At 38.3% G+C, this 12572-nt stretch overlaps 1 protein-coding gene across 7 annotated transcripts in view; it reads left to right on the top strand.

Annotated features, from left to right (window-relative positions):
- The window catches only part of Rbcn-3B (Rabconnectin-3B), a 90771-nt gene that overhangs the window by 65934 nt on the left and 12265 nt on the right, over positions 1-12572 (top strand). For all 7 annotated transcript variants that reach the window (XM_053765649.2, XM_053765647.2, XM_053765648.2 and 4 more), the window contains 2 exons: positions 11309-11475; positions 12266-12429. In XM_053765649.2, coding sequence (XP_053621624.1) covers positions 11309-11475; positions 12266-12429 — 331 coding nt within the window. The remainder of the gene's footprint in view (positions 1-11308; positions 11476-12265; positions 12430-12572) is intronic.

Genomic DNA, 12572 nt, shown 5'->3' with positions numbered 1-12572 from the left:
ACGCGGACTCATCGTATGACGGACATCAACGCACAGCCACAGCCTAGGCAGCTGATAGGAAACAAATAGCATTCCCAAGGAGGGTTAAAGTCGGGCAGAGTGAAATATAGGCTTACATACTAGTAAAAATCCCTCGGGAGTAGAAACATAAGGTAAGCCTTTGTGACTTTGTGAATTTGTATGTTTGAGGCGGGTAATGTCCGAAACAAACCGAACCGATTTCAAAAATTCACCATTAGAAAGGTACATTATCCAAGATTGCTATAGGCTATATTTTATCTCAAAAATCCCACGGGAGCGAAGCCCCGGGCAACAACTAGTCTGTCTATGAATTGGTTATATTCATACCTTACGCAGTATAGTGTCCATTTATTTTAAATATTACCACTAAAATATAGCTTATTCTATATTTACTATATATCCTCAATTGCTTAACGTTACCTAAGCGTTATTTATGCCCTGAACCTAGCCCTTACGAAACGGACTGTAGGTACGGTGATGGACGGTAACTATTTAATGACCTGGGCATAATACACAATTGGGTGCCCCTATGTCGCTCGTCGAGTTGTCCTTTTTTTTTCCTGTTGTCGGTTTAACGCAGGACGCTCTCTCTCTCTCTCTCTCTCTCTCATATCATGTTAACGGTTGCATTTTGAAAAGCATCGCAGTAAACCACGAAGCCAGTTGTCAACATTAAAAAAAATATTAAAACTTTAAAGATTCTGCTGTGTCGTCCATCTTGGGAATCCTTGTTGCCCCTGCTTCCACCGAAGAATATCTACTGATCCTAAGCCTTTCCTTTCATGTGCTATCAATTTAAAAAAAGAATTTATTATTTCGAAAGGAATTCATAGCAAATGTCATTTGCTGTTTCTGGTGCCCCCAAAAGACGATACACTGAGCAATTGCTCAGTTTTCATGTAGGCTAATCCGCCGTAATGTAGATCCATCTAAACTGGTTGATTCTAACCTTTCCAAGCGTTTAATGTTATAACTGTAGGTTATTATATATTTCAAAGGGTATGCTATGAGAGTCCTGTCGTGTATATCTTACGTCTGCAGTTAGTACGGGGCGGACAAAGTCTATGATTTATTTCCAATGAGGGTCGACGTCAGGAAGAGCAACTTCAAGAAGATTGCTTAAGTAGAGCTTAAGTAGAAACTTTCGCTTTTATAATATTAATTCTTTTTTTATAGCCAATGCCTCTTTTTAACCCCCGACGTAAAACTAGGGGTGTTATAAGTTTGACTGCTAAGTGTGTCTGTCTGCCTGTCTGTGTACGTGGCACCGTGGCTCATCAACGGGTGAACCGATTTGGATGCGGCAATTTTCATTATTTTATAGCAAACTTTTATGCGGCGGCTCTTAGATATGTTGATCAAAATCGGTTCGTTCGGCCGTTCAAAAGTTGTAGCGAAGTGAATATTGTGAATCGGTGGGTTGTTTAATTTGTCCAACAAATCAACTCGTTTCCATATTTCTTCGTGGGTCTACTGGAAGAAATTTCTATTGAAATAAGTTACAGTCAACATCACATCATCCTAAACAATTTCATTGCAAACTCGTCGCTATTGCCGCGCCATAGAGCTTCGTGCAGGGCAACTCGATGTGCTTGCTGACTGTACTTTAATTTCCTATTTGTAAGTTTTATATTTACACTGTTACGTTGTGTACATAAAATAAATACATATATATATATATATTCAATTGTATGTATTTGCTTAGTTTCGGATCTAGCTTATGCCTAGACTGCGTCACGCTTCGCCATTCACTCGGCCTAAGGTAGAGGACATGGTGATAAGCGGAAGCGGGCGTGTTACATGCATTTGAAAATCGTTTTTAAACCTTTTTTTAAACATGTTTCCAATCTGTACTATACATACATTATTATAAAGAGGTAAGCGTTTGTGAGTTCGTTTGTTTGAGGCGGGTAATCTCCGAAACTACCGAACCGATTTCAAAAATTCTTTCACCATTAGAAAGGTTTCATTATCCAATATTGCTATAAGTAGGCTATATTTTATCTCAAATCTCAAAGGCCCGGGCAGCATCTAGTTTATTAATATAGAATTTTAAAAAGAAGGTTTTTCGTCAGAATGCATATACATATATGCATTCTGACGTTTCATTATTGTCATCTAAAACTTATCGTTTATTTTATTATTGTAAAACATCATTTATTTCAGAATAAACTACTAACAAATTATTTGTATATACGAGTAGTTAAAAACAATTGACAAAATAAATAAAACTATCATATTAAATGTTTTTTTCCAAGCCTATCTTATGTCCCACAACTGGACAAAGTTAACTGTCAATGAAAAAAATACAATTAAAAAAATAAACCCATATTGACCAATTCCAAATTAATAAAATTATATTACAATGCAGAGAGGGGTACAAGTGCGCCAGTGTGGCCACCACTGGACGTAGGTAAGCACAGACTAAATATTTTATTGAAATGTTTTCTCATATGATGTTGCTATTCACATGTCACTATCGAATCTATTCATAGTGAGACGCAGCGAACAAATCACATTGCGCCATTGTGACGCAACGACAACCACTACGCAATGTGATTGGTCCACTGCGTCTCACTTCGAAGCGACTCAATGATGACAAGTGAAATGCAAACCCTCTCTAATCTCTTTGGTCTATGCCATAGATAAAATTAATAATTTATTTTATCTATGGTTTACGCTATCGCCTGTGACCATAACCACACCTTACTTGCATTCCTAAAGTCGAATGCGACCGAACTCAATGATATAAGACTGGTTATAATTATATATAACCTCCAATCTGTCTGCCAGCCCTTAATAATGAACCTTATTACGATAATTATAGCAGCTATAATGACTTGCAAATTCAATGACGTTTGCTTATGAGCCGGACCAATAAATAGTTAAGACGGAGTTGTTAAAATATATTTTTGACAAAGTTCATATTGTCCGAAAATTAATATCTTTATTTATTTTAAATTCCTCTACCGCGTCTGTCTGTCTGTTAGCGAACTCAAAAACTACTGCACGGATTTTCATGCGGTTTTCACCAATAGACAGAGTGATTCCTGCGGAAGGTTTAGGGGTATCATTTATTATGTTAGGCTTCTATTCTATTTGGAGTGGACGTTAGTTTGACAGACTCCAGATGTTGGGGGGAAAAGGGTTCAGATGTTGGGGGGAAAAGGGTTATTATTTAAAATCCTCCCAAATTAGTGAAACTCTATATCTTGGTGACTTGGTAGTGGCTGTTGCTATTAAAGGCTTATTCTAGCACAATGATTTTATTAGAAATCTATATATATGATATATAAAACTCTTGCGTTACTGGGTAAAGTGGTTTGATGACATAAAGGATTGGACCGGACTCAGATACAACCAACTGAAAATAGCGGCCCATACGCCGCGAGGGTTTCCGCATGCTGACCTCCAAACTTCGATTCGAAGATGGCTCCCTATGGTGATGATGATGTTACAGAAAGACTGACTAACTGACAGACAACGCACAGCCGAAACTACTGGACGTAGGAAGCTGAAATTCGATGTGTAGGTTCCTAGGTAGAGTAGTGTAGAGGAGCACTAAGAAAGGATTTCCTGAGATGACGTCACCTACATCTATATATATAAAACTCTTGCGTTACTGAGTGACTGACTGACAGACAACGCACAGCCAAAACTACTGGGCGTAGAAAGCTGAAGTTTGGTGTGTAGGTTCCTAGGACAGTGTAGGGGAGCACTAAGAAGGGATTTCCTGAGATTCCCACGGGAAACGGATTTTTACCCACATACGAAGTTGTGGGCAAAAGTTTATTACCCATAAACTGTATCACACAGACAAGGACAGCGGAATGGCATGCAGTGGGAAATGACTCCGGATCTGTTTGTTAATTGGCTAGTGTTGTGCTGCGTTGCTCATTTGTCGATATCGATAAGTGTAGGAGTCGTACGATGCTATTTGACTTTTGTAATTTGTGAACCCGTGAAAAAATGAAAAAGAAATGTGCTCATTCAGTTCGCTTCATCTCAGTGGGCGGCGTCTTAATTTTTTACACTCAATCAGGTGAACAAATGAAAGTAGTTTTGTGTGGCGCATGCGCATGATATAAGTGTATCCGGAGTACTGACTTTTAGCTGCAAAGGTGATATGTCGAGGAAAAGGACTCTGGTCATGTTACAGCCTTGGTGCTCGTATCAAATTATTTTTTAAATGGTATGGCTCTTATAAAAATTTCATTTTTGACGCAAGGTTTTATGAATGAATGAATGGATTTTTATTTTAAAAAAATAGTACGAGTGCTTTTATTAACCGCAATGAAAAACCAGCAATGTACGCTGAATTCGCCAAAGTTCGGCGAACTATTCGGCTATAGTACAATGTGAATTGACAATCGACATTCAGTTATACATTGTTGATTTTTCATTGCGATAAATAAAAGCACTCGTACTAACAACCCAATGTTCACTCATTCGCGTCGGCATGTGTCTGAGTTATTTATTTATTTATTATCATTTTCAAGACAAGACAATAAACACAATTCATTAGGCTGAAACCACAGAGCTTTGTTACGTACCAATGCAAGAGTTACATCACAGTATCTAATACAACAATATTACTTAGCTACTTATATCTAATATAATTAAGTATCTTCATAGTCGTATTCCTCATGGCTGAGGGTCGTGGTCATTACGTGGAATGAGACACACACATAACAACTTTCTTGGCATTATTAATGGAGTGGTTTGCCATTGCCTTCACCATTTCACACACAAGTTAATAATCAACCAGTGTGCAGGTTTACTCACGATGTCTTCCTTCACCGGAAGCAAGTGTCTATGAAAACTACTATACATGAGTCAGATTGGTATACAAATTCATGTGGCACGAGTAGGATTCGAACCTGGGGCCTTTCGATCCACAGGCGGGCGTCTTAACCATTACACCAACACCGCTTCCTAATATAATTAGCCTGTCAAAATATACGTATTTATACGGATTGGCCAGCCATATTCTCTAAGAAATTTAGCATTCGGCGACAGTGTGGACCTAGCAATAAATTGTGACGAAATTCGTTTGTAATAACTATCAACCGGCAACCATTACATGCTCATTATGACAAGGACATAATCCAAGATGGCGGTGCGCAACACAGCCTTGGTGAATATGGATCATTTGAGGTGAAGCTTGTGTTAATTATTGTTAATTTGTTGCTGGATAGGTTAAGCAACACACGTGTAGGATGGGTCGTGTGAGTCAATCGGGAAATCCTTACATATCATAAAGTCTTCTGCCGCATCTGTTCGCGATAAACCCAAAAACTTTTGGATTTTCATGAGGTCTTTGCCAATAAAAATCGTGTGATTCCTGAGCAAGGTGTAGATGTATCATTTATAATACCCGAGCGAAACCAGGACGGGCCGCTAGTTCTCGACATTACAACCAGTGTCTACCTACAGAGCTTACCTTGTACAGTTACTAGATGTTGCCCGGGGCTTCGCTTCTGTGGGAATTTTGAGATAAAATATAGCCTTTATAGTACCTTTCTAATGGTAGAATTTTAGAAATCGGTTCGGTAGTTTCGGAGTTTACCCGCCTCAAACATACAAACTCTTACGTCTTTACAATAATAGTATAGATAGTCTAAATTATAATGCAGCCAGCGATATAACTTGGCAATGGCGTCACGACATAATATGATAATAAAATGACCAGACTGCAGTCAGAGTCGACCGAATTGTCCCCACGTCCACTAAAATCCATCTTGAAGGTCCATTAGTGGAACTTTTTACAAGTTTTTATTTAGTTCCACCTGTCCCGTGTAAGCAAATCTTGCAAGTTAGATTTCTCCTACTTCCAGTTGACCTACAGAGTTGAAACTTCCCACGTCGCTTCAGTTTCCATGACAATGCATTATTATGACAAGCATGACCTAATGGCGCAGCCCGGATCGGCTTCAAACGAGGGAGCTCCTCAACCGTTTACAGCACGGACATGGATTTTTTCTCAGGCGTTAAATGCCATAAGATCCCTCTGACGACAATCAAAGCTTGTGGCAAAAATGTCATTTTCGTGAAAAGAAACTTGTCATTGTCACACGGAGACGACGAATGCAAGTGAAACTTCCTGAAAGAAAACAACAAGATCCTCAATATCTTTTGTTATCACTTACAAATAGTTATATTTTATCAGTAAGGTTATAGTTGCAAAACGCGGCAGTAACCTCAAGAGTCGGCCCTGTTTGCCAGAAGCGCAGTCGAGTTTCGTAAACGTTACGTTTTGACCGTCCAGATACAGATCTAGATTAATTGTGAAGATTATAGATTATAATTTAATTTACATCTACGCTTATCAATTGTTCGGTCTAGTGGTCAACACGCATGTGTTCAAAAGGGAACATTGTATTTTAAATTGTTTTTTATTCGAGCGCGTTTTACCTCTTTCTAACGTGGTGACACGCAATGAAATGCCTATTCACTCTTGCCTTGAAGATCCTCTCTCTCTCTTTCATCTGAGCGTTTTCCAGGTTTCTTCCTAAGCCATAGAGCGTCGGCGGCTCGACGCCCAGGGTCCACTTTCCTACATTTTCGCCTCCACTTGGCACGGTCGTCGGCATCCCTAGTAGTCAGTCCATTGTCACGCATATCGTCCTTGACGACATCAAGCCAGGATTTCTTGGGTTTGCCGTCTACCATGGTCAACATTTATAATGTGGTCCGTTCACAGATGGGTCCGTCTAACATAACACCTAATATCTCAAATGCTTCCAGATTCGTTCGGAGGTCTTCTTTTAGTTTTACCTTCATTGCCATACAGAACAAAAGGCCATACAATTATAATTTCGAGTAGATATTAAATCTTGTACCGTTTGTCCACAGCGTTTGTCTGTAATCTAAGATATATCTTTCGATATTACGATTACATTTCTTTGTTCATAACAATGTTGTGATTAATTTCGAAATTAAATGTTGTTCGATGAAAAGATCTGTCGATCAAACGTGTTGCGTAAGATCTATTGTTATAATTAGGCACAATTATTTGATGTATTACATTCAAATTCAAGTTCATTTATTTCGTGAACATAGGTAGTAGGTACAGGAGATGGTATGTATACAAGAGCAGTTTTCTCTATGTTCCGCCCATAAGGCATACAAAATTGTAATCACTATCATTAGATCCATGCCAATATTATAAAGATTTTAATGAAATTTGGCATAGAGATAGACGAAACCTTCAGGAGTGACATAGCCTGTTTTTTATTACCTACATTTTTTTATAATAATAGCATAGCTGTATTAACCTTCGGGAATAAATTGTTTAAATAACCGTGAGAACTGCATCAACATTCGTTGCGTGGTTTAAACGAAGAAAACTTAGAAACAGACGGACGCGGAGAGCGACTTTGTGTTATATTTACTACTATCGGCCCGCCCCGGCTTCGCTCGGGTATACCATAATAAGTTATACACAAACCTTCCTCAGGAATCACACTATCTATTGGTGAAAACCGTATGAAAATCCGGCTGGTAGTTTTTGAGTTTATTGCGTTTGTACGCAAGAGAACTTCTTTTTAATACCTAAGGATATAGTCATAATTAAATGTAACATAGAACAAAACACGAAAAAGCGTAAAATAACACAAAAACTTTCACACGAAAAAATTAACATTTTACCGTACTCACGATGAATTTAGACTTGAGTTACTCAACTCCGCCAAATAGGAGAGGTAATGTGTCGACTACGTGCGCTATCTCGAGATTACCATCTTTATGTTTTGTTAAGTAGGTATTTTAGTTGACCTCATTATAGCTTATTTGGGAGGTCATGAAGCCTTTGTTGTAGAATTAGATCATATCTATTGTAGTTTGTACTGATAACTTACCAGATGCTTTTATGAAATATATTTAGGTACTCCTCTGGCATAGTGGATATTTACCTCCGAAACGAGAGAGCGCTATAGAACGCATCCTGGCGATTTAAGATTACAACACTTTTTTCTAAATTAAAGGTATCCTACCTACTCTGTACTCCTGACTATACAGGGTTACTGGTATCTAACGCATAACCTTCCAAAGGCACATAAGGTACATAGAGACTAACATCTTTTGTTCTACGACTTTTGTCTAAACGTAATAAATACAAAAAAAAAAACATTTTTTTTTACTTTTAATGTCGTTTCTATAAAACGTAGTATGTTTGATTCCGCTACATAACGCTACTGTACTGTCTCGTGTTGCTCGGCTATTACATAGAGTTAAGATGTGTAGAATCGCAAAATAGATTGTATTTTATTTATATGAAAAAAAAATTAGGTATCACGAAAAGTCGTAGATTAAAAGTTGCTTGTCTTGATGTACCCAAGTAGTCTTTAGGAGGTTATGCATTAGATACCAGTAACCGTGTGTGTGTATACTACTCACTATATATTTTACGCAAAATGTCGCGACGGGCACTAACGTGAAATTTCGATATTTATTTCGCGACATCACGATTTTTCCTGTGCCAACATTTTGCTAAATAGACAATTTGCGTCTTGTAATAAGCAAAATAAAGAGTTATATCGGCGACTGAACTTTTGAAATAACAAAATATTTAATAATTTTATTATGTTTTTCTTGAAAACCTAATCGTTCAAGTGTCGCAACACCCACGATATTGCAATTACAATGGCTTATTACGGATCGAATCTGTAATTTTTGTAATCGGTTAACCTTTAGATCTCACAATGACGCATGTGCAGCCGTTTATCTATGTGGGAACACTAGATAGATAGATAAATTCGTTTATTTGTTGCCACAATCACATTTGCATATCATTAAAAAGTATTTAGAAGTGTTATCATAGAAAATTTCAAATTGTACAAAGTGCAGGTGTGTGCTGCAACATAAAAATGTCACAGCTACTCGTATATAAGCTTCCATTTAAGTTGCTTTACACATATGAAATGAAAACTTGAGTATTAACGTTGTGCATTTTTGACGTCTTACGAATTTTCGATCAGCAGATGCCTACCATCAACTTTTACGGAACGATTCCAATGCAACTCTATTCAGTTTAGGAACCTAAACTAAACCGAATTCGTACTCTATCTACTCAACCAAATTTTGCATACATGTAGGTAGTACAAAGTACCTACGGAGAAGGACATAGGGGAAAAATAACTGCTCCTGTGTGAAATAACGCGAGCGAAGCCGCGGCCAAAAGCTAGTTTCTGAATTTGAATTTTTTTATTTAAGATTGATATATAACCAACAAATCGCATTTAGATTACAGACTGTCATTATTATACAACACAAACCAGTGGGCGTACTCTATTCAAGTTCATTATATTAATAACCGGGCTTTGAACAACTTTCTTAAGTGCAAGGTTAGCTAGTGATGTGCTCCAATCAATATCGATATAAATTATCGACTTTCATTCAATCTAATTCATCATTTTTCATTTCATTGATAGGTAATAATACGTACTGCTTAATACACGTTACGTTGCCGCTGTGAATCAGAATCAGTTATTCCTTGAATATGGTACCAAATTAGTTCTTATATCTAATTTCATTGTGCGTATACATATCCTGCCTTGATTGGGGTCGGAATTAAATGAAACTTGGGATTTAAAGGAAATGACAATAAGTGTGCGAGTTTACCATTTGATATCGACCTTCGAGTGCTTCGAAACGAGACGCAGCGCACCAATCACAATGTGATATTGTGACGCGACGACAACCACACCGCAATGTGATTGGTTCTCACTTTCGACGGTTAATATCGAATTGCAAAGTCACACCACGGCTTAAGACGTCTGTTATAGTTCGCGTTCACTATGACACACTCGATAAGACGGTGCGATACAAATTGATGTAGCCAAACATTTTAAAATTTTAAAATGTCCCGTCATGTCATATGCCTTTAAACGGTTTAAATAAAATCTGAATTCTAAATAACATCTGAATTTTATTTAAGCCTTATGATGCTTTTTAAAGGCATCTGACACGACGGGGCATTTTAAAATTTTCGGCGACATCAATTTCTATTACGGTAGATTCTGATTTGTAATTGTAGTCAAGGTTTCTTTACTTTAGTGTACATATATATGTCATGTAACAGTTATTTACTAATAAATATTTTTTTTCATTTCATTTTCATATCCATTTTCAGTTTATTTTGTATACAAACTAAATCTTAACTGTCCACGTGTAACAATAGTTAGTATTGTATGAAATAAATCAGCTTTAAAGTCATATTAAATTCAATTACAAAGCAGAGATTACTTTCAGTTCCGTGGAAGCGCTCAGGGAGAGAGTACAAATTACAAAAGTCGTATACAATCGTACGACTCCTACACTTATCGATATCGACAAATGAGCAACGCAGCACAACACTAGCCAATTAACAGACAGATCCGGAGTCATTTCCCACTGCATGCCATTCCGCTGTCCTTGTCTGTGTGATACAGTTTATGGGTAACTAACTTTTGCCCACAACTTCGTGTGTGAGTAACAATCCGTTTCCCGTGGGAATCTCAGGAAATCCCTTCTTAGTGCTCCCCTACACTGTCCTAGGAACCTACACACCAAACTTCAGCTTTCTACGCCCAGTAGTTTCGGCTGTGCGTTGTCTGCCAGTCAGTCACTCAGTAACGCGAGAGTTTTATATATATAGATGTAGGTGACGTGGTTTTGAGGATAAATGAGTCACCACGGTTACGGTTTGTCAAGAAAGTAATGAACAACAAGCTTATTGGTTAGTTATCATTATAACCTTGTTAGACATAGAACAATAAAAGTATTTACAACATAAATTACTATAAGTTAAAATTAAAAATTAAAAGTAAATAATAAATTAATTTAAATAAAAAATTGATACTAAATCGCCGTCGCCGTGCGGTAAAGTTCCCAGAAGGCTGGCGACATTAAATCTTTGTATGGCCAAACTCAAACGTTGGCCGAAATAGTCACCAGCCCTTAGGTCCCCAGAGCCATCGACCAGGCGTGCGTAAAGGGTTTTTGTATCCGCACTCCAAGGTCCTAGGGTATTTAGTTTGTGTTAGTTATTATTATTATAATTTATTTGTTAGACGAATTAAAAAAACCGACTTTTAATATTCATTTCGCTACAACTTTTGAACGGCTGAACCGATTTTCATGAAACATGGCTAAGAAAGCTCGGGATACAATTATCTATGACACAAAAAAACTAAACGAAACACTGTTCATTCGTTTGGGACAGGACACGTTAAAATTATAACACCCCTCTTTTTGCGTGGAGGGTTAAAAATAATATTTTTCACCCATCTCCTTTTTCTTGTTACAGAAGACACTTCAGTCTCATCGCGATGGAGGCCAAAAGACATGTCGATAGCCGAGCCCCCGCACACCATGGAGATAGCCCAGATCCTGATGTCACTGCTCCACGCGTGGGGCCTCAACCCAGACCTGGACCGGGTGTGCGAGGCCAAGCTAGGGCTGCTGCGACCCACAGTAAGACACGATAGTTGCATCACACCATGGAGATAGCCCAGATCCTGATGTCGCTGCTCCACGCGTGGGGCCTCAACTCAGACCTGGACCGGGTGTGCGAGGCCAAGCTAGGGCTGCTGCGACCCACAGTAAGACACGATAGTTGCATCACACCATGGAGATAGCCCAGATCCTGGTGTCGCTGCTCCACGCGTGGGGCCTCAACTCAACCCAGACCTGGATCGAGACAAATATGAGACTAAATATATAACTTTTTATATTTTCATTAAAAAAATATATTAGGTCCCGCGTCATTTTCTCATAACTAAATGCTGAAGTTAGCCCAATCCAACACTTGTTTAACGCTATTTTTAAGGCTATCTATTATATTTTTAAGGCTTTGACGACCTCGGTGGCGTAATGGTAAACTTCTTGCCACTGAATCGAGAGGTCCCGGGTTCGATCCCCGGTCGGGTCATGATGGAAAATGATCTTTTTCTGATTAGCCTGGGTCTTGGATGTTTATCTATTTGTTATAAAAATATAGTATCGTTGAGTTAGTATCCTATAACACAAGTCTCGAACTTACTTTGGGGCTAGCTCAATCTGTGTGATTTGTCCTAATATATTTATTTATTTATCTATTCGATATATTACATATAGACTATCAGATATTTTATCAGCAAGCGATGAAACTCGCCTAAATGTACAAAATCCAGGCATACAACAAGATAAGATCCTGATAGGCTATACATTTTGTTTAAAATAACGCTTATAACATAGACAAAAAATTAATCTGTCTGTATGACAGGTGCCAGTGTGTTTCGGCGTGGTCTCCCGACACGGTCACATGTCCGTCCAGCTCCCCACCCGTCTGCTGGAGTGGGAGGGGGCCTGTTCAGCGGCGCCTGATGATCCGCTACTGATCAGCTCCAACCTTCCACCCGAGCTGATGAAGCAGGAGAAGCTCACTAGGTTTGATGCTCTCATCTTCAGATAACTTATTCTTTTTTTTTTTTCGAGTGTGTTGTTTCTAACGCTGGTGTCAATTTTTTTATTAAAGTATCCTAAAGGCATCTGACATGTCTTTTACGACTACCTACACTACAACATTTACT

This window comes from Plodia interpunctella, chromosome 27, assembly GCF_027563975.2.
Source record: "Plodia interpunctella isolate USDA-ARS_2022_Savannah chromosome 27, ilPloInte3.2, whole genome shotgun sequence".
In the NCBI taxonomy this organism is placed as follows: domain Eukaryota; kingdom Metazoa; phylum Arthropoda; class Insecta; order Lepidoptera; family Pyralidae; genus Plodia; species Plodia interpunctella.
Note: the sequence above shows the minus strand (reverse complement) of the source record. Positions and strands in the feature narration are given on the sequence as shown.